At 37.3% G+C, this 24,093-nt stretch overlaps 2 protein-coding genes across 2 annotated transcripts; both read right to left on the bottom strand.

Annotated features, from left to right (window-relative positions):
- Window positions 1-165: 165 nt before the first annotated feature.
- LOC103415642 (uncharacterized) lies at window positions 166-22,211 on the bottom strand. The gene is made up of 4 exons (XM_070816067.1): window positions 22,167-22,211; window positions 2,953-4,329; window positions 363-813; window positions 166-299 (listed from the first exon to the last, which is right to left on the bottom strand). The coding sequence occupies exons 1-4, from the start codon at window positions 22,209-22,211 to the stop codon at window positions 166-168; spliced, it is 2,007 nt and encodes a 668-aa protein (XP_070672168.1).
- Window positions 22,212-22,543: 332 nt separating this feature from the next.
- Window positions 22,544-23,323, bottom strand: LOC103445854 (uncharacterized). Its single transcript, XM_008384908.1, has one exon. The coding sequence runs from the start codon at window positions 23,321-23,323 to the stop codon at window positions 22,544-22,546; it is 780 nt and encodes a 259-aa protein (XP_008383130.1).
- Window positions 23,324-24,093: the final 770 nt, after the last annotated feature.

The following is a 24,093-nucleotide window of genomic DNA, read 5'->3' as shown; positions in this document are numbered from 1 at the left end:
CAAAAATAATTAAACAAGCAACTCAAAATGACAAAAGTAAATGGAAGGTTTTTAGAAACGCAAAACCGATTGTGAAGCGATTCATAGATCTTCTTTATTTGAATACATGGGTTGCCTCCCAAGAAGCGCTTGCTTTAACGTCGTACAGCCGGACGAAGAACCCATTCACTCCTCAATGGAGTCCACGGCATGCAAGGGAATGTCATCCACGGTATGCTCCTCAAAGTTCTCGTAGTACGGCTTCAAACGATGCCCATTCACCTTGAATTCGTGTCCCATTTTCAAGCTTTGGATTTGGACTGCACCATGAACAAAAACATTAGTAATAACAAAAGGTCCAATCCACTTGGAACGTAACTTACCGGGAAACAAACGTAAACAGGAATTGAACAATAGCACTTTCTGCCCAATTGCGAACGTTTTGCCTCTAATCATCTTATCATGGAACGCCTTGGTCTTTTCCTTGTAAATGCTTGTGTTCTCGTATGCCTCGTGCCGTATCTCATCAAGCTCATTCAATTGGAACTTCCGGTGACTTCCCGCTTCATCGAGGTTCATGTTAAACTTCTTGACGGCCCAATGAGCTTTGTGCTCCAACTCAACGGGGAGATGGCACGGTTTGCCATAGACAAGCCGAAAGGGGGACATTCCAATGGGTGTCTTGTACGCCGTACGATACGCCCAAAGTGCATCATCTAACCGTAAACTCCAATCCTTCCTCGTTGGCCCAACGGTCTTCTCTAGGATTTGCTTGATCTCACGGTTGGAAACCTTGGCGTGGCCATTAGTTTGAGGATGATAAGGCGTAGAAACCTTATGATTGACATTGTATTTCCTCAATAACGCCTCAATGGTCCGGTTGCAAAAGTGTGACCCTCCATCACTAATGATCACTCGTGGCATGCCAAACCTTGCAAAAATGTTAGTTCTAATAAAATCTGCAACCACTTTAGAATCATTAGTTCGGGTGGCCTTTGCTTCCACCCACTTTGACACATAATCAACCGCAAGCAAAATATATATAAAACCATACGAAGAAGGAAAGGGACCCATAAAATCAATACCCCAAACATCGAAAATTTCAACATTTAGGATAGAAACCTGCGGCATTTGGTCCCTAGCACCAATGTTACCCATTCGTTGGCATTTATCACATGTTAAGCAAAAAGTTCTAGCATCCTTAAAAATACTAGGCCAATAAAATCCACATTGTAATACCTTAAGGGCAGTTCTTTGTGTGCCAAAGTGCCCACCACATGCATATGTGTGACAAAAACTTAAAATTGAACGAAATTCAGAATCATGCACACAACGACGAACAATTTGATCCGGGCAAAATTTCCACAAATATGGATCATCCCACACATAAAACCGTGCATCATGCCTAAGTTTATCACGTTGGTGCCTAGTGTAAGTGCTTGGAATTCATTTTGTCACCAAAAAGTTCACCAAATCAGCATACCAAGGCTCACTAACCTTTATGGACAACAATTGTTCATCGGGGAATGTCTCCAAAATCGGCAAAGCCTCCTCATTATGCACCATTCGGCTCAGGTGGTCAGCCACTACGTTCTCACTTCCCTTCTTGTCACGAATCTCTATGTCGAACTCTTGAAGTAGCAACATCCACCGAATTAGCCGTGGCTTGGCCTCCTTTTTGGTGAGCAAGTACTTCAATGCTGCATGGTCAGTGAAAACAATTACTTTAGTTCCAATTAGATATGATCTAAACTTATCTAAAGCAAAAACAACGGCAATAAGTTCTTTTTCTGTAGTGGAATAGTTTAATTGTGCATCATTCAACGTCCGTGAGGCATAGTAGATGACGTGTGGCTTTTTGTCCTTCCTTTGTCCCAAAACAGCCCCTAAAGCGTAGTCGGACGCATCGCACATAAGCTCGAAAGGTAGGCTCCAATCTGGTGGAACAATGATGGGTGCCGTGGTCAACAACTCCTTGAGTTGATTGAATGATGCCGTGCACTCCTTGGTGAATTCAAACGCAACTTCTTTTTGTAGGAGACGGCAAAGAGGTTGTGCTATCTTCGAAAAATCTTTGATAAACCTACGATAAAATCCTGCATGACCAAGAAACGAACGAACCTCTCTAACCGAAGTCGGAGAGGGTAAGTGACGTACTAGATCTATTTTGGACTTATCCACCTCAATGCCGTTTTCAGAGATAATATGTCCTAAAACTATGCCTTGTTTAACCATGAAATGACACTTTTCCCAATTAAGAACAAGGTTAGTTTCAACGCAACGTTTTAAGATCAAACTTAGATTATGCAAGCAACCATCAAAAGAATCACCAAAGACGCTAAAATCATCCATAAAAACTTCAATTATTTTCTCTACATAATCGGAAAATATGCTCATCATGCATCTTTGAAATGTAGCAGGTGCATTACATAAACCAAAAGGCATGCGACGATATGCAAACGTACCAAATGGACATGTAAAAGTGGTTTTTTCTTGGTCCTCGGGTGCAATGACAATTTAATTATAACCAGAATAACCATCAAGAAAACAATAGAAAGCATAACCCGCTAACCTCTCAAGCATTTGGTCAATGAATGGCAATGGGAAGTGGTCCTTCCTCGTGGTGGCGTTTAGCTTCCTATAGTCGATGCACACCCTCCAACCGGTTTGAATGCGTTGAGGAACAAGCTCATTCTCGGCATTAGTTACCACTGTCACTCCGGATTTCTTTGGTACGCATTGCACGGGTGAAACCCACCTACTATCCGAGATTGGATAGATAACTCCACAATCTAGAAGCTTTATGATCTCCTTTTTCACAACTTCCATCATGGCAGGGTTAAGACGGCGTTGAGCCTCTCGAGATGTTTTAGACCCCTCCTCCAAAAGTATGCGATGCATGCACGTTGTTGGGCTAATTCCCTTGATGTCGGCCAATGTCCATCCAATGGCCGTTTTGTACTCCTTTAGCACCCTCACTAACTTGCTCTCTTCTAGTGCCGTGAGTGAGGATGAGATAATGACGGGCAATGTCTTATCTTCTCCCAAGAAAACGTATTTCAAGTGACTAGGCAACGGCTTAAGTTCAAGTGTAGGTGGCTGCACAACTGAGGGAAGCAGTTTATTAGTCGAAACTGAACTTAAAATGGGTTTAAAAAACTTACCGGATTGTGATGGCAATGACTCAAGGGCAGCTACCATCTCAATGACTTCCTCACTAGGGGGCACGGCAATGGACTCCTCATTCTTGCCGTGGGGTTCCTTGGTGGCTGTTTCAATGTTTTTCATGTCCATTCCTTGTGCAATGACCAATTCAAGTGCATCGTCCTTCAAATTGTCAAAATGGTCCTGCGCCAAAGAATCAATTACGTGAATAGAAAAACATGAATGATTTTCATTAGGAAACTTCATAGAATCAGAGAGATTGAAATTGATAACTTCCCCATCAAATTCCATCGTCAAAGTGCCATTAAATACGTCAATCTTCGTACGAGCAGTTTTCATAAATGGCCTTCCAAGGAGGATGGGCAATGACGGGGCATGGTTCGATTCGTCCATCTCAAGTACATAGAAATCCGCCGGGAAGATCAAATGATTAACCTGCACCAAAACATTTTCCAAAACTCCCTTTGGATAGGCATTAGATCTATCGGCCAATTGTATGATTACCCCATCGTTTTTCAACTCTCCTAGGTTCATAGATGCATAAATTGAATATGGCATAACATTTATTGATGCACCTAAGTCTAGCATGGCAGATTCAAACCTAGTATTACCAATGACACAAGAAATCGTAAAACTACCCAGATCTTTGCATTTGGGGGGCAGTTTGCGTTGCAAAATGGCCGACACATTCTCACCTACTTTCACAACTTCCTTGGTCGAAATCCTCTTTCTTGTGGTGCAAATTTCCTTTAAGAACTTGGCGTACCTCGGGACTTGCTTGATTGCGTCCAAAAGGGGAATGTTGACTTGAACTTTCCGGAATGTCTCTAGAATGTCCTTTTCAGCTTCTTCTTTCTTTGTTTGCTTAAACCTATTTGGAAAAGGAGCATTCGAAGGAAAAACGTTAGTAGGAACTGAATTTGACACGTTCTTACCTTCCTTGGACGAATTGGATAGTTTAGGCCCACTTAAAGCTTGCGGCATTGGTGTGTCCACCCTTGCCGTGGCCTTCCCTTGTTCCTCCTCTTCAATTATCAACTCCTCCACCTCGTTAGAACGTGATTTGGAAGGTTGAGGGTCAGATCCTACTTGCTTCCTACTCCGCAAAGTTATAGTTTTTGCAGATTCGAAACCACCCTTTGGATTCACTACGGTTGAGCTAGGCAACTTGCCTTGCTCACGAAACTGCCCCATAAACTCAGCAATTTGTCCCACTTGCTTCTCCAACTCATCCACCTTCTTGTCCCTAGTTTGCATGCTCTGCGCCATAGAAGTTAGTAAATTCAAAATCTGATCATTATCAATAGAAGTACCTGACTTTTGGGCAGGTTGTGCTTGGGGTTGAGTTGGTGCAAACGGCTTTTGATAGAAACCCGGGGGTTGTTGCCTAAATCCGTTTTGTTGTTGGCCTTGTTGGGGTTCTCGCCATTTGAAATTTGGATGATCACGCCAACCGGGATTGTAAGTATTGGAAAAAGGGTCATTCCTTGGTTGGTATTGGTTGCCAAATCCCACGGCATTGAGGGTCTCCCACCCTCCATTTTCTATCAACTGTGGGCACTTGTCCGTAAGGTGGCCTTGCATGGAACACATGCCACAAGCTGCCACGTTTTGCAACTTTGGACCTTCCACCACCTGAGAAAGCAAAGTAGTAAGGTTAGCCATTTGATTTTGAAGTTCGGTTATGGCACTTACCTCATTGACTTGATGTGGTCGTGGGTTACTCCTTTGTCCAACGCCTTCGTATTGTTGAGCATTCAAAGCACGGTTGGAAATTAAAGTCTTTGCTGCCATGGGGGTCTTGTCCACCAAGGCTCCTCCTGCCGAGGCATCTAGCATTTGACGTTCGATAGGTAGTAGCCCCTCGTAGAAGTATTGCAAAAGAAGTTCCTCCTTCATCTGATGCTGTGGACAAGAAGCAACAAGAGATTTAAAACGTTCATAATAATAAGTAGGAAAAGATTCACCTTCCTCTTGTTGAATTCCACTTATCCTTTTCCGTAGGAGAATGACTCGAGAAGTTGGAAAAAACTTCTCCAAGAAGGCCCGTTTCATGCTTTCCCATGATGTGACGGTTCCGGGCGCCAATTCGTACAACCAATCCTTCGCCTTTTCCAAGAGAGAAAAAGGGAAGGCTTTCATCTTCAAAATACTCCAATCGACATTGACGGGGGTCATGCTCGAACACACCACCTCGAATTCTTTCAAGTGTTTGTTAGGATCTTCCATGGACAACCCATGGTACTTCGGAATGTGGTGTAACAAGCTTGACTTCAATTCAAATTCTTCTATCTTTCCTCGGGCTGCTGCGGGGTATTGGATGTATAGAGGCACGGCATTGTCCAATCCCGAGGCTGAAAGTTCTTTGATTGTTCGATTGTCCACCTCCATGTCTTTTTCTGCCTCCTTCTTTTCTTCAAATTCGGATTCAGAACTAGAACTAGGTGGACTAGGTTCTGGTACTTTCCTTTTCCTTCTCAAAGTTCGTTCAAAATTGTCGTCAAACTCCAATATATGTGCACGAACTGGTTGAGAACTACGAGTCATAAACTAGTACCTGAAATAAACAAAATCAAATAAAATTAAAACTAAAATTAGAACACAAAAAAAAAAAGAAATAAAAAGAAACAATGGGGATTTAGCAAAGTTGCTAATCCCCGGCAACGGCGCCAAAATTTTAATGCGAATAATATAAGCACACAAATTAAACCCTCTTTTGATAATTGTAGCAAAGCATGTAAGTAGGGATCGTTCTAAACCGGGGATTAGGAGGGCTTGCTAAAACCTCTAAACTGACTCAAAAACAAAAAAAAACAAAGTTAAAAATGTAAACAAAAGACTTTAAAACAAGAAAGTAAAAGGGGGATTTGGGTTTGGTGAAGTTGAAAGTAAAACAAATAAACTAAAACTTAAATAGATTTTTAGCTAGGCAGATTGTAAAACAAATTTGAGAAATAAGATGATGGATGGATTAGTTAGAGGTCTGTTCTTCACACATGACACACTTGTACATGAATCGATTTCCAATTGCTTTTCAATAAACTATGATGCTCAACACCCCAGATTGACCGTGATGCACAAATTAACCCTCAGATTTTCCTTTACTTATTGAATTGGATGAATGCATGCGACAATCCAAATTATTCTCTAAAAGTCCCCTATATGAATGCATAATAGAGATACAATCAGAGATCATTACGTTCAATGAAAATCATAAGTGTTGACGAGGCAATTGTAACTATGAATGCATGATACGTTTGCCAAGAATTCAATTAACGCGATTGTGACAAGCAACCTTCACTACTCATGAATATAAACTTGTAACAATTAGGTGAAACTCATTTATATTCTAGCATCTAATTTATGTATGAAAACTAAGTATGCATCCTTAATAAACATACAAGAATCAGTTATGAAGAAAATAGATAATTGAATTGCAATCACAACTTATCAAATCACAATTGGAAGAAATCAATTCATATCACAAGCATGTTCATGGCTTCAAACTTCCCCCTAACTAAATAGGGGTTTAGTTCCTCATGTTCACAAAACAAAGATAAACAGAATTATAAAAAGAAAGAAAACACCTAAACGTTCCAACGATCCATGTTGGATAGCAAGCACGTACAAGAACTTTCCTCTTCTTCTTTGCTGCAACACAAGGTTGGAGTGATGTTTTGAAGGGTTGGTTATGTGGAGGAATGGATGGGAAGGAGTTTAGATATGTAGGGAGAGGCAAGGCAAGGCTTGGAGAATGGTTAATTTCTGGATGCCTTCAATGAGGCTGCTGCCATGGGTATTTATAGGGAGAGGATGGACTTGTTTAATTCAATTTTCTGGTGGAAAACAAGTAGGTGACACACGGCATTGAAGTGGAGAATAATGGTGGGTTAGGTCTTGAATCATCCACTCAATTTCTGTGCACAATCTACTCATTTTCTGTTGAGTTGGGGATGAATCATCCACTCAAATGTCATGGTGAGTTAGGCATTGCATCATCACTCAAATTTCTGGTGGAAAGCAACAAGGATGCACGGCAAGGATGTGAATTTCTGTGATTTTAGGGATGAATCATCTACTCAATTTCCTAGTGGGTTAGGTATTGAACAATCACTCAAATTTCTGGTGGAAGTGAGTCAATACCCACGGCATTGATGAATTTCTGGGGTAGGCATGGTTTTGAGTGAAATTTTGGTCAATCCTTCTAGAAACCTATCCCTTCTTGCAACTTGTATTTGTTTCACCAGATTTTTAGCATGTTCCTAGCCTCTTTTGACTTCAAATTCGTCCAAACTCCTTGCTCCATGCATATGCACTTCATTCCAAGCCCAATTTTGCTCCTAAAAGCTCCAAAATGCTCCTTTTTGCATACTTTGACAATAAAACCTGAAATTGCACGAAAATGACTTTAAACACTAAACTAACTAAGGAAAAACAACATAAATGCATGAGAACAAGCCAATTAAGTCGCATAAAAATGCTCTTATCAGCTAGAGGGAAAGGAGAAGAAGAGTTTAAATAGAATTATCCCATTTTAACTAACACTGAGGTCTTTTGTGATAAAATCCCACACCTGACGGTTTGGGCAGGTGGTAAAATAGGGGCAGTTGATGTGGTAGAAATTAACACATAAATTAAACCCTACAAATTATGCAATCGTAGTACGAGTAAGTAGGGATCGTTCTATTTCGGGGATTAGAAGGGATGTTAATCAACACAAATTAAACTTGTAAAACTGAAAACTAAGTTAAACTAACAATAAAACAATGACTTGGGGGATTTTGGACGAATTTATTAAAAACAAAAGTAAATGGCAGAAAGTAAATTAAGTTGTGAATGAAGTATGGATAAAAGGATAGCTAAAGGATTTTTCTCCACACATGAAACATATGCATACAAAGGATTTTTCTCCACACATGAAACATATGCATACAAATCGATTTCCAATTATTCTTCCTATAAACCATGAATGACAATGCCCCAAATTAACTGTGAACAACACTAATTAACTCTCAGATTTTCCTAAGTTTATTGAATTGGACTCAACGACGTAACCAAATTATTCTTCTCAAGTTCCCTAACTTTGAAAAGCGTGATAGAGATACATCTCAAAGATCATTAAGTTATGTGAAAATCATAAGCATTGACAAAGCATTCGTAACTATGAAAAACATGATACTTCTACCAGGAATTTACTCAACTTAATCATGACTAGTGACTTTTACTACTTGCAAATATAAGTTCATAATGATTAGGTGAAATTCCCTTATATTCTAGCATCAAATCCCTGCATGCAAAATAAGTGTGCACCCTTAATAAACATACAAGAATAAGTTCTCTATAAAGCAGATAAGTAAATCGCATTCATGTTTTATGAAACAATAACAGGATGTAATCAATTTATATATAACATATGATCATGGCTTCGAATTCACCTCTAGTTTAAAAGAAACTTAGTTACACATGTTCATCATAACTGAAAAAACAATCTAAAATAAAGATTGAAACTTAAAACAAAGATATAAAGAACTCTGAAAATTCCAGCAACTTCAATGGATGAATGGTAGGCATGGTACACTCTAAATCTCTGCAGGAATTACATATATATAGGGGAAAATGGCTGAATCCAAGGAGAAAATGGATTAGGTGTTGGATAAGATGATGTTGGATAAGATAGGATAAGATAAGATAAAATAAGATAGGATAGGGTATGATAAGATAAGATAGGATAGGATAAGGTAAGATAGGATATGATAAGATAATGTTCCTCTCCAATTAGGATTCCTCTTTCTTGTGTAATTCCTTGCCTTCCAAGCCTCAACTTTAATTTCTCCAGATTTTAGCACATGTCTAGCACCATTTAAACACCAAAAACGTTAAGCCCATATGCTATCCACGCATGCTATCCAATCCAAGTCCAAAACTCCTCCAAATTGCTCCATTTAGCCATTTATTGTCATCTTTACCAACTGGATAAATTACCAAAATAAATGGAAATTAACTAAGTGAATGCAAATAAATAAGATCACAAAGTCGCATAAATTTGCTCCTATCAAATTCCCCCACACTTAGCTTTTGCTAGTCCCCAAGCAAAACAAAGAAAACAAAACAAAACCTAAACCTTCCAAAAATTACCTCAGGGATTTCCAACGAAACATGACATGCTAAAAATCATTACTTACATAGATTCTAGCCATCCTTACTCTTGAGCTTATACTTAACCGCAGTAACCACTTACTAGCTCGCATTTAATCAATTAAAACAACATTTGGAAGTAGTAAACATGCCTTAGAGAATTCCCTCAATTCCTCACCGGATATACTCTCTATTTTCACACAGATTTTTTTACTACACTCCCTATACTAAGTATATGTGAGAAGATTGATGTAAACATGTAGACTAGCACTCACATATGTTATAACAAACATGGCACTTTCTGGAATTATTAATACAAACATGTATATGATCTCATGAACAGAATGCCACTACTTAGAATCGAAAACCAAGGATTCCATATGCTTGTACCAATTTCAAACTCCACATATTGAAACACATAACAATCCAGATAAAAGGGTTGTAATGGGGCTAAGGTATTGGCTAACAAAGAAAGGTTAAGGATAAACAAAGGTTCTTAAAGTGATAGTAAGCAAAGTAATGAAATTAACACTTAGAATTCAACTTTTGACTGCAGCACTCAACTTTAAACACAAAGGGGAGATTGATACGACTTTAGGGTCAGATTCACATTTTTGGACTCTTCTTCAACAACCAACACTTATGAACTCATTCTCACTTCTTTTCAACCTCTTTTTCTTTTCTCCTTTTTTTTCAACGTTTTTTTTTTTTTTTTTGAAACATAAAACATAAGCACTACTTCACAGGATTCAAAAGAACAAATTCTTCCCACACACTTGTTTTTCTGCAAATCGTAAATCAAAAGGAATTCCCAACAAGTCATGCTTCACTATTCTTTAAGAACAAGGGTATGGATATTCCTATGCTAGGCTAGGAATGGGTACTGCAGGCTAACAAAGAAAATAAGCTAAATAAGGCTCAAGGGGGTTAAACCTACAAAACATATGCAAGGGATAAGGCTTTTTGGCTCTGGTGGTAACTAAACAACTTCATCTTGTTATTTGTTATGCAATCAATTTTATGCTTTGAATGAAACATGCATGAGTTCTAGTAATTGGAACTAAAATGATGAAAAAGCATTCTAAGTAGCAACCAAGCAAAGAAATAATGAGATCATGCGACAACTTTAGAAAATAAGAATATCACAGATTATTAACTCTCCAAACAAAGAATAGGCTCAAGTCTCACAGGGTTGTAGCATTAGTTTGAGTTTCTTCCTTTAAGCATGTTACAAAGATTGATTTTTTCTCTTTGTGATTACATACGAATTCGTAAATGACAACTACAACAAAGTATTAACCAAAGAGCATATCAAACTTCCACCCATGTTTGTAACGTTCTTTAACAGTTGATAAGCTCATATTTATATATATTTTACATAAAATTCACTTGTCTTTTCTTAGTTAGTTCCTTATATTTTTGAGCTATTTACTATGTTTTTGTGTTTTGTGTGATTTATCAAGCAAAGAAAAGAAAAGTAGCAAAAGTGAGATATTAAGTAACAAATTCGTCAAAACTGCCTGTGCAGATTAGCTGCCTTTGGAAGCATGTTACGAACAGCTCAGAATGAATGAGAGAATGAGCCTTATATGCTTGGACAACTACGGATGTCTATTTTCTGGAGCAATTTACGGATTGTTAATATCATTTTTCTAGAAGAAGTTATGGGCATTGTAACATTGAAAGGTTCAGAAAAGGGCTAAGCTGATTTGGCTAATAAAATGAGAAAGTAAAGGCACTTGTTTTGTGTTTTGCTTTGTCATCAACACTCAGTAGCAAATGGGGTTATGATTGCACTCATTTGGCTTTGGAGCAAGTGGAAATGCACAACTAGAAAGAGAAGGCACGGCACATGCAAAAGAGAAACATGGACAGCTACACACATGCAAACTGCACAGGTTGGAGGGCATACACACACTCTACATGGACAGCACACACACAACAAGAAAGGCACGGCATGGAGGGCTTGGCATGGGCAGAAAATGGGTGGATTGTTGGCTAAAATAATGAAGAACATGTGTGTAAATGTAAAGGAGAAACACACACACATGGGCAAAGGAAACACACACACATGGGCAAAGGAAAGACACACACATGGGCAGAAAATGGGTTGATTTGTGGCTGAAATGATGAAGAACATGTGTGTAAATGTAAAGGAGAAACATGGCAGAAAATGTGTTTGTTTTGTGGCTGAAATGATGGAGGTCATGTGTGTGCAAATGTAAAGGGAAACATGGACATCACACACCCATACAAACTGCACATGCAAGGAATTGAAGTGGTCCTCTCCTTAGCCTATAAATACATCCACCATTCCCCTTCCTAAGGAGAATCTTGATCCATAAAAAAAGAGCTTCATTCACAAACACAAGTCCCTTGCCGTGAGCTCCATTCCATTTCATCCATACATTCAAACACATCTCCATACACTTCCATTTTCCATGCCATGAGATCCATTCCATCCATACATCCATAAATCCCACATTTCACAAACACAAATACATTTTCCTTCCCTTGGCCGAGACATTCACCAATCCTAAATACATTCCTAACCTTTCCATATATCCATACACATCCTAGACACTTGTGCCACAACAAAGAGAAGAAGGAGGACCCTTGGACGTGCTTGCCAATCAAGTTGGATTGTTGGAGCGTTTTTAGGTGTTTTCATTCTTTTATATTCAATGTCTAAATTTGTTTATCTTTGCTTTGTGAGTATGAGGAACTAAACCCCCCTTACCTAAGGGGGAATTCGAAACCATGTTCATGCTTGCAATATGATTTGATTACTTTCAGTTGTGATTCATAAGTTGTGAATTCAATTTACTTATCCAGTTGAATTAAAACTGATTTGTGTATATTGGTTGAGAGTGCACGCTTTATTTTCATGCATAAATCTGATGCTAGGATATAAGGGAGTTTCACCTAATCGTTATGAACTTATATTCACAAGTAGTGAAGGTTGCTCGTCACAACTGTGTTAAGTAAATTCTTGGCATAAGTTTCATGCAATTCATAGTTACAAGTGTTTCGTCAATGCTTATGATTTTCATAGAACTTAATGATTCTTGCTTGTATCTCTAGTATGCAATTCATGTAGGGAACTTGTGGAGAATGCTTTGGGTTGTTGTATGCAATCATCCAATTCAATGAAATTAGGAAAATCTAAGGGTTAATTAGTGCAATTCACAGTTAATCTGGGGCGTTGAGAATTCGTAGTTTTTTTGAAAAGCAACTGGAAATCGTTTTGTTTGCAAGTGTGTCATGTGTGGAGAAGAACCTCCTAGCTAGCCTTCCATCCATTCAATTTACTCAAATTTGTGCAGATTTCATTAGTTCTTTAATTTACTTGTTTTGTTTTCAAATTCATCAAAACCAAAACCCCCTTTACCTTGTTGAGTCATATTAGTTAGAAACTAATTTAGTTTGTACTTTTAAGTATTTCGAACCAAGTTGAAACCAAAATTCGTCCAAAAGTGTGTCATGTGTGGAGAAGAACCTCCTAGCTAGCCTTCTATCCATTCAATTTAATCAAATTCGTGCAGATTTCATTAGTTCTTTAATTTACTTGTTTTGTTTTCAAATTCATCAAAACCAAAACCCCCTTTACCTTGTTGAGTCATATTAGTTAGAACTGATTTAGTTTGTACTTTTAAGTATTTTGAACCAAGTTGAAACCAAAATTCGTCCAAAAGTGTGTTATGTGTGGAGAAGAACCTCCTAGCTAGCCTTCCATCCATTCAATTTACTCAAATTCGTGCAGATTTCATTAGTTCTTTAATTTACTTGTTTTGTTTTCAAATTCATCAAAACCAAAACCCCCTTTACCTTGTTGAGTCATATTAGTTAGAAACTGATTTAGTTTGTACTTTTAAGTATTTTGAACCAAGTTGAAACCAAAATTCGTCCAAAAGTGTGTCATGTGTGGAGAAGAACCTCCTAGCTAGCATTCCATCCATTCAATTTACTCAAATTCGTGCAAATTTCATTAGTTCTTTAATTTACTTGTTTTGTTTTCAAATTCATCAAAACCAAAACCCCCTCCCTTTACCTTGTTGAGTCATATTAGTTAGAAACTGATTTAGTTTGTACTTTTAAGTATTTCGAACCAAGTTGAAACCAAAATTCGTCCAAAAGTGTGTTTAGAGTCCAAATCTGCCCAGTTTGTGTTTTTAGGCAGATTTGAGTGTTTTTAGCTTGTTTTGAGTTCTTTGAGTTTGTTTTGAATTCTTTGAGTCTAGTTTAGTGTTTTTAACTTTATTTATATATTTTTAAGTTAGTTTAGAGGTTATTAGCAAGCCCTCCTAATCCCCGGTCCAGAACGATCCCTACTTATACTTATACTACAATTGTCAAAAGAGGGTTAAATTTGTGTGTTAAGTTAATTTTCGCATCAACAGTCATGCAATTAAAAACCAAATCCTCATCATTGTGTTGGAAGATACCCTAAGATACAAACAAGCAACAAAAACGACTCTTTTTGGTTTTTTTCTCAAGCTTTTTTGATTTTTTTTCTTCAAAATTTTGTTATATGACACACAATAAAACACTTTAAAACAGTGAATAACAATATTAGTAGTGATAGGTGGTGAAATTTGAAGATAAGTGATGAAAAACAATCTGTTTACCCCCATCCCCACACTTAAACCGAACATTGTCCTCAAGGTTTCAAAAATAAACTTAAACAAGAAAGCAACAAAAGTTAACTAGCAAACAAGACAATCATAGCAAAGCAAAAACAATAAAGAGAAGGGTAAAAGAAAGCAAATCTGGTTGTAGGAGCCGGAAATTCCACGGTCTTCTTTATTTGAACAAATAGGTTGCCTCCCAAGAAGCGCTTGATTTAACGTCTTCCAGCCGGATGACACCTTCAATTAATCCTCACTAGGACCAGTGGCATGGAGTTGATCTTTGAATGGAAGGTGATACTTGAAATGATCTGGTAATGATGAGACTATGGTAGAGAGTGACGCATATAGTCTCAAAGAAAGAGTCTAACCATTTTTTTTGTTTTTTGTATGAGAGTGTTGGACATGTGCGCCAAAGGAAATCATGAGATAATACTTTATAGACATTTCACATATTAAACTAATCTAGTTTAAGCTAAGGATAAATATTATTGTTTTACAACCATTTCATTAAGTGTTGTATGCAAGTCGTCTCATATTAAACAATAAGTCCAAGTAATATGTAATAAAGAGAATGTGATCTAAAGATATTAGATTCATGAGACCTTTCTCTTTCATACACATAACCTAAACATGACTGATCATAGGATTTCCAATTTGGCATTATAATCTAGATAGATCAACATGATACACCCGACCTGATTAGGCTTCAGCTAAGGGTGGAAATGTGTTGGCTATCACTAAATTGACAATAAAACCCCACCGTAGAGGTGACGAAATACCATCAACTTAATGACGAAGCCATGAGTAAGAAAATTGTGATGTGAAATATTTTGAATTGGAAGGCTCATTCATTAAAGTCATACAATTGATTATAACTCGATAAGGATATAATAGAGTTTAAACTACCCTACTAAGTAGGATGTCCGCACTACTGCCACGCTTACTTGCCCTTCTCAACGTACGCCTTGCACTTGCTAGGATCTGAGGGGGTGCAAAACAAAGTGTGAGTGGATCATATTTAGTTATTGTTGGATATATGTCAACAATCTGTGATTTAATTATATATATGAATTGTTGGAAATTTGAGTCGTTTGAGTAGAAATTTCTTTGTCCCACATTGACCATTCCCAAAAGCTTTCATCACTTTATAAGGCTTTGCCCTTTATAGAAAGTAATTGGAGTAATAGGCCTTGGAGAATAAAATTGGGCTCACCCTTAGGGTTGGGCTTTGTGGTGCACTAATTAATTGGTAATTAATATATAATTAATTATATTTAATATATATATATATATAATTAATATATATTTAATTATCAAAAGATGGGCCTTGGGCCTTGGGACTCCTGGGCTCTGAAAATTAAATTCTTTAATTAATTATTTTTAATTAATTTTGAATTTAATTAACTTAATTTTTATGAAAAGACTCATCCTTTCAGATGAAGTCTGAGAGTTCAGAAACAACGCAGAGCAAAGCACCCCCTATGAGAAGACGCTTTCCAACAGATGCATCTCTTCTCCATACCTGTTGCGAACAGGCTTAATCCCTCTATATATACATCCGTCTGCATAGCATTTAGAGGACAGAAAAACATAAATCTCCTTCTATAATCCATAGCATTCTTACTGATAGTACCACACAGAAATTCGCCAGAAGTTAAGTTTTCTGGTGCTGGAATTCTAACTTGATCGTTGAATTCTGGTGAAGCAGACGTCCGTAGAACTACAAGCACTTAGTAGGGACGAAATTTCTGTTTCAAGGACATTGCGGTACGCAAGCCTCGATCATCAATTTTTCTGTTTAATTTTATTTCGTTGTTCATACTCTGTTCAATAATTTTTATATTCGCATTTATTGTTTATTAGCATATATATAATTAAATCACAGATTGTTGACATATATCCAACAGTTATCAAGTCAAAATCATGTTCAACATACTAACCCCAATTTTGTAAAACATATATATAGAGTTGGAAAACTACAAAATAGTATTTACTACCATAATAGTAAATGAAATCACATCAATTTCAATAATCGAAACATTCAATCAATAGTTCAGAAATCATACCGTTACTCAATCAATCATACTAGCATCCACTAGCACAAGTATAGCAAGCAAGATATGCTAGCCTCTACTAGCTAAATTCTTTACCGGTAATGACATTATTCCTAGCATGTGCTAGAAATATAACACCTGCAAATAATCTACGGTCGAAGATAGCTATACAAAATATATAAGTGACCATGTGGTGAAAATAAATCACCAACGTAGACTAATTAACTATATGGTCATTCAACCATAAATAATTAAGTCTCATATGAGACTAGCACAAACATTTAAATTCATCTTATAAAATCCATTTAAGCTTATGCTAAAACTAGGTACATAAATCATTTATCAAAAACGTTTAATCGAAAGCAAAGTGTAGAGTTTAGAAGGGATCTACTCACCGATAATGGTAGCATAATCCACCATAGGCGCCCTTAACCATGTTTGTACATCATATAATTGCACCTATAAAATATTAATTACTTTAGTAACCAATTTCTAACATTTTAGAGAACCTTGGTTTAGGTCGACTTTCAACCAGATTACAAAAAAAAATTCATGTAAATGTTTAGGAACCCAGACATAGGGTGGATTTCATCTTGGATTCACCGAGGTCTCACAAGAGACTCTTGTGGGAAGAACTGGACAAGAACACATAGTATAAACAGAGATTAGAATCCTAAACTTCTTTGAATCCTCACCTAATCACAACTAGAAGCACGTAGAGAGGACTAGAATTTACCTAAGCTTTAACTTGGTACGATTTTTGAACAACTAGTCCCGGATTCGTTGAGACTTATTTAGTGTTTCTGAGCAAAGGACAGAGAGTTCATGGATCCAATCCTTCATATTTTGAGTTCAAAGTTTCCCAAAGAATTCAGAAACTTATCTAAATACTAGATTGGTAGGTTGAGGTCGAATCCCCCCCCCCTTGGCCTTCGAAGAGTTCTCGCCGGATTTACTTACTAGTAAAACCGAGGCAAGAATACGAGTTTGAACAGAGGTTAGAACCTCAAATTTCATTTGAATTCCGCTCGAATTCAACCTAGAAAAGTTTGAATTTTACCTAAAGGCTGACTATTGACATTTGGGGGCTGACTTCACCTTGGTTTCACTAAAATTTAGCCAAAGACGTTCTCAGGAAAAACTGGGATAGAGCACAGTAAAAGTCAGGGATTAAACCTCACATTTCACTTTTAATCCAACCCAAATTCGACACATAAGGGTTTCACTTAGGTGTACGATGTTGCACATCAGGGATGAACTCAACCTTAAACTCATCAAAGTTCAGCCTGCTTGACTCGGCAGATTCTGGAACGGAACAGAGAACTTGCAGAGGTTAGAACCCCACAGTTTCACCTTCAATTTTAACATGCAGAGTACAAGTTCCTTACTAGAAACCAGATGAGAACAACCTCGAGTTCGATCAATTGTTAGTTTTGTCGGATTGCAACAAGATTTCGTCGGAGAACTCAATCGAACATGCAGGACCACTAGTGTGATCTTCACGTGGATTTGACTCAGGATTTATAGTTTTGGGGGTGGGTTGTGGCTAGATTCGAAGGTTGTGACGATTTTCTCTCGTGGGAGAGAGGAGGAAGTGATAATGAGAGTTTTAGAGGGAGAGAGAGTCAGAGAGAGAGAGAGAGAATCTTTGTACAGTTGAGAGAGAAGATGACCGAGAATGTCTCTGTGAAATCGAGAGAGAAGGGAACCAAAACGGAAATTTGGACCCACTTAATAATTTCCCGTGGGGAATTTACAATTTTCCCTCCAATATTTAAAAATTTCAATTGAATTCTCGTAACTCTGAATTTGAATTCGCTTTCGCCTATGCACTCATGAATACGGAAACGATGTTAATAAAATAGGAAGATATTAGAATAAAGATTTAGTTAAGAGGTCCATATTTACTTAAGACACCTGCTAAGGGCATTTTGGTCATTTCATGTCATTTGAGAATACAATTTAAAATATGATCTATTTTAGGGTATGGGTTGTAACACACGGCGTGCTATGTCTTCTCCCTGGAGAGTGACTAATCTCGAGTAATTGGTGTGAAAGGCACCAAGGCAAATATGTAGGTGCTTAATAGAGAGAGACCACTGAACACGGTCAACCAGGATTTCTCATATTCAAATCATATGAGAACTAAGTAGTTAGGATAATGATAAGTAGTCGTTTGACCTAAGATACCAAGTTACCTTATATGGGTACATCTTTGAACATTTGACAATGTAACATAAACAAACCTCATAATGTTCCTAGTTGAAAAATGTGCCCTAAAACCAATCATAAGATGATACTTTTACGAACATGTCACATGTTATACTAAACTAGTTTAATCTAACGGTATAGATTATTGTTTAGAGCTGTTTCATTAAATGTTATACACTTAAGCAATAAGTCTCATTTCACATCTCACATTAGAACTCATAGTTGGATAATGAAAAGTAGTCATTTGACCTAAAACATCATAGTTGTCTTATGGTTAGGCCCTTGAGGGTGTCCACAACATAGTTGAGGTCAGTTACTTAATCATGTGGTCATGTGAATGTATAACAAGGGATCTCTAAGCTTCAAACTGTTGAGGGAGAATACTTTATGATATAATTAAGAATCTCAAGGTAGAGTATGAATGAGATTTAGGAAGTCAACCAAATCATATTGAAGGTAATCATATGATTTAGACAAGAGAATTACATGTGATCCCAAACTGAATAGGTCATCTAACCTCTTTTGATTAGCTCAGATAGCCATGACATACTGTTAGATGTCACTCATGATTTGTGGAAGCTCTGAAGATGAATAATTATGCAAGGGAGAATTGAAAGTAAGTTTCAATTGATAATCAATTAGTAAGTTCTAATTGCCCATTGCCTCGATAAAAAGGAACCTAATGAGTCGTACATTGTGTAAGGTAATGATTGAAGAATATAATGGAGTTGAGTAAGGATAATTAAATAATTTAATTGTTTGGTTAAGATTAACTAAAATTTAATTAATTAAAGACGAATAATTTCGAATTGGGCTCTAAGTTAGTTTCGGGCTTCAAAGCCCAAATGAGCTTGAACCTTCAAGCCTCACAAGTTAAATGGTGTAACAAATTAGAACTAAAAGCCCAAAAAGGCCCACTATTGTAGTATGGCCGGCCATAGTGGGAAAGCCTTGGGCTTTCTCACTAAGTCACAAATTGGTGGGACTATATAAGTGGCATTATAAGCCAATGCAAAAGAGAGAAAACATTATTCTCTCTTTTCTTCAAGGAGGCCACCAAGGAAGACATTGCTAGCATTTTGTTCTTCCTTGGTCACTCATCTCCTTCCTCTCACTTGGATGATTAGCCTTTATTTATGCAAAGATGAATCTACAAAGGTATATGAAATCTCAACTCCTTCTCTTTGATTTGAGTTGAGCCTTGGTTCATAAGTACTAGGATTTGAATTTAAAGTTGACCCTAAAAATTAAAAAATATGAGCTAACTACGTCCTTCTTGTGAATGCGGGCATAACTTGCAACTGAGCTCAGTCAGACAAGTAGGATAGGTGTGGTGGTGTGGTGGTGTTGAATGTGTTGTTAACTTCTACACTTGAGTGACTATTTCTGAGGAAGGAACGCGTCTCAGCCTTGGGGTGTAGAACTTGAAGACATGGTTGCCTAATTCATTGCAGAGTTCATGCTTTCCTGCCCCAGGGTTCCGCTCCCTCGACTATATTCGTGAGGAGCAGTTATCTTTACTTGTCCAAACTGAAGGTGCTCCTATGCTGCTTAGTTTTATGATGCCAATGTTGTTTACTTATCCAAATTGAACGTGTCGCCAGTTGTCAACATTGTGCTGTTTACTTATCCAAACTAAGGATGTTTTGACCGGGGTTTAGGATAGTGTGAGATAGGTTTCGTGTAGAGCAAAAGTTTTCAACTAGAGCGTTTTCAGTTGTGTGTTGAGTTCGATGTCCTTTTCATGTTGCAGAACCTCTTCGTGCCTACTCGATAAGACTGTGCCTACTCGACATTTACCTGGATATTCCACAATTATCCCTTCCTTAGCTGAAACCTAAACCTTATCCAGCCTCGACTTCTTTTATTTGAACTAGGACTCTGAACCTAGTCCTTTTATGCCATTGATTCATCATCATTATCTGATTAAGCATGAATTATGTTCCGTAGAATGGTTCACATCTAAACATAGCCCATTTTGATGCATGGCAATTTTAGTTCATGAAGGACTCGACCGAGCCATGTTTGAACTTAATCCTTTCGCAATTCTACCTTCGTAAGGACTTGGGCGAATAAGTCCTTGTTGGGCTGAAAGCCCACTTGCCTAAGAGATTTTTATTGGGATGAGAACTATGACTTTTCAACCTAAGTTATCCACTCTCGGGCCAAACCTGTATTTTAGGCCCAAACGAATTGATACCGAATAATAAAAAAATGTTTGTAAAACGCTTAAAAGAGTGTGAAAGTCAACGCAAGCAATAAGTCAAATATCAAGGCCTTAACAATCAAAAGTACGAAGCCCTTGTTTTAATTGCATAGAAAATTGTGTACAAGTGTACTGTTGGCCCTTTGTTTTAATTACAAAGAAAATTGTGTACAAGTGTATCGTTGACCTGAGACATCAGGGTTTTAGTCAGCATTTTCATTAATTCAACAAGCAGTATTCATGCATTTTTACTTATAGTCGTTTCTTCACTCTAGAAGCTGTCTATGAATCTGTCCTTTCAACCCTTCGTTTCTAAAGTAAAAATAAAGGAAAACTAATGAAAAAGGCTTGAAAACTTTGAGTTTTAACGATAAGGACAAAATAAAGGGTAAAGTGAATAGTACCATAATTGACTTTTTAGTGTAAAAATGTGGCTTTTCGTTAAAGTGAACAGTACCGCGGGCTTTTCGTTAAAACTCCCTAAAAATAATCATGCATCCATTAATGCATTTCATACAATATTCTCATTTTGAAGTGTCCCACATTTTTTTATTCCAAGTTTTTAACTGGTTAAAATGTCACTTATTTCTCTTAGCATAGCTATTATGTAGCAGTATTTTAGAGGAGATTGATGATTTGAAGAATTGATTCAATTTTTTTTTTGCCGGTGGCAATGACGCGAAGGCAATATGGTGGCTCATGAATCGTAAAACATGAACTTAGTAATGGAGGATTTAATACATGGATAGAGGTGGAACCACTTTGGTTATCTCCATTCATTGATACTGATATAGAGAATATTAAGTAATTGTAATTGGTGAGCAAGCTGCTGAAGAATTTTTTTATTTTTATTTTATTTTTTTATTTTTTTATTTTTTAATTTTTAATAAGGCGTCTCCTGCTCCCACAAGCTATTCGAACTCTGTGTTTATGCAGCCATGAAAATATCAATTTTATTAAAAAAAAAAGAACGAAAAAAAGAAGCTATTATATGGTCGGCATTAGTAATGGTGACACTATAATACAAGGGTAATGATTTATAGCATGGGCGGTGCGATCACTAATCCCTCCTTTGCTTCGCATGCTAAAATATAATTATTTAGCATTCATTGAGAATAAGTAGGATCAATGGAAACTTATGATATGGCTTAAAACAATTATAACTTGGATTTTCCTTTATTTAAGACGCTTTGCGAAACTCATACAAAAACTCAAAGCATTATTTTTATATATTGTAGACATGATTGTCTAGGATAGTACCCTTTCATCTATGCACTCAAATTCGAATGAAAAACATTTTCTATTCGTACTGAAATTGGGTAAATCATATTAGAACATATTTTCTATGTATCTTCACAGACATGTCTATTTCACTGAGCTTCTTTTCGAGACTGTGTCCATATCGTTACGTCTTTCGTACGGGTCGGAAATTATTGATCCTTACACTTATTTCAAACAATATTTGGTAAAGCATATTAGAACATATTTTCTCGAAGAGAGAACTTTTTTCACGTCTTAAATGTAAGTACCTGGCCAACTTGCCTTTAAACATGTGGTAAAACTAATGTTTCGATGTATATACCATGATTCATGATGTTCTTGCTAACTAAGTTGGGTCATACCATATTGTCGGCCTAATAGATGTACCCAAAAAAAAACATTCGATTAACACTACAATGAACAAATAAATAAAGTAAAAACAAAAACGCGAGAATTTAATGTCGTAATCGGATTCTCGTGATATTCATTCTTTTCGTATTTCTGTGGCCACCTGACAACCAAAACCTGCTCCTCTTCATCCTCAATTACTAAGAGTGAGAGGGGCACCATCGTCAGACAAGGCTATTCTACGTTAACCTGACTTCCAAGCAAACCCAGAATTTTAGTGACCATTTTGCCCCTCTCATGCAAATCAAATCAGCATAAAAAAAAGTTCTCTTGTGACATTGTCTAGCACATTAGTTAATAAACTGTCAGTGTGAATCGTTGATACAATACTTTTTTGTTTAAATTGTGATTCGAATTGACAATTAGCTAACATATTATATCAAACCATGTGACAAAAGAATATTTACCTAAAATCATATAATCATATTCATGGGTTAGGGGACTAGGGACATGATATTACAATGCACGCATGACACGTGATCAGAAATTGCCTCTCACGCTTGTGTACAGTGCGGCATCTTTGCAGCAACACTTGCATGGTCCTTGCAGCTCAATACCTTGAGCAGTTTCCAAGAGCCCTTACCGGAGCTCCGATTGTCAGGGGCTTCACTGCGGAAGAGCGTGGAAGGGTTTCGTCGAATCTGCCGGTTCTTGATATCGCTGAGGTCCAACTCAGCCTGAAACCTCACAATCCCAAACATGAGTAAAAACCACTTTGGCTTGTTACCACACTTCTTATCGTATTTTCCAACACTCTTCACGGAAGAAATCCTCTCCATCTCTGCGGGGGTCGGGGAGACCATCGAGGATTTCCCGTGAAGCTTTTGATAATCCAATGATCTGCTGTTTCTCATCATGATCTGATTCTTTGTGCTGCTTGATCTTGCTACCGAGCTTTGTAACCCGGGCAGTGACTCCGACCTCCTTCGGAAAGATGAATTTTTTTTGTGATAACCATTGTTAGTACAGGTCTTCTGAGGGGCTTCATTTGCGTGATCTTTGAAGGGTATGAGTTTCCCACAGACGATGATGTCTTCGGCCGAACACATGAAGCTGTCGGTGCTGAACTCGCTGAAGAACTCGAAAAACTGATCAGCGGAAGAACGACGAGCGTGTAGGTGCTTGGAGGACATGTCGTGGAATTCATTGACTTGATCATGGATATTGTCCAGCGGAAGGTCGCAGAGAGAGAGTGCTTCTTCTGCATCTTCTTCTTCTTCTTCTGATTGATCTCCACAGCAAAGAATATTCTCAATGTAATTTTTGTCCTCCATTGTGAAGAAATGACGAGGAAAATGAAGGTTTTAGGTTTATTGGGTATTTTAGAGAAGAATTAAGAATGGTTTTGTGTTGAAAAATGGCTTGCATATATTTTTAGAGAATTGAGAAGAGAGCAAAGGTGAATATATACATAAATAAATGGGTACCACCAAGAGAGAGAAATTTGTAGTCGATGATTTCTTTGGAATTTTATTTAGTCCTAGATTTTATTTTATTTTTGTTTTGGAGTTTTTACAAAGCTGACATAATTTGGGAGCGTTTATTACAGTAAGAGAAAGATGAAGGAAGATGATAAACAAGGGGATTTTTTCTAGAAAAACCAAAACAAGGCCACTGAGAATGACTAAAATAACAAATGACTCCAGTATACTTTGACTTTGCAATCCGTTAAAAAAGAGTAGGGTAAATTACATAGTAACCTATCAGGTTTGAGATTTATTAAAACCCCATACAACATTTTTAAAACATTTCACTTTCATACCACACTTACTATTTTATTTCAAAATAATATCTTTGTTACATTTTCCATCTATTAATCCATTAAGCACTAACGTGGCTGCCACATTTGTGCCACGTGATTGCCAAATGTGCGCCACGTGGCTAAAAAAATAATTTTTAAATTAAAAAAAAAACATAAATCTTCAACCAAAAAAAAAAAACTTAGAAAACCCAGATCCCATCACCCCACCCCTTCCCCCCGCCCGCCGAAACCCCATCCCTTCATCATCTTCCCCATCCATTGTCCCTCCCTGCAACCCAAACC

This window comes from Malus domestica, chromosome 16, assembly GCF_042453785.1.
Source record: "Malus domestica chromosome 16, GDT2T_hap1".
Taxonomy (NCBI): domain Eukaryota; kingdom Viridiplantae; phylum Streptophyta; class Magnoliopsida; order Rosales; family Rosaceae; genus Malus; species Malus domestica.
The sequence above is the reverse complement of the archived record's forward strand: the minus strand, read 5'-3'. Positions and strand labels throughout refer to the sequence as shown.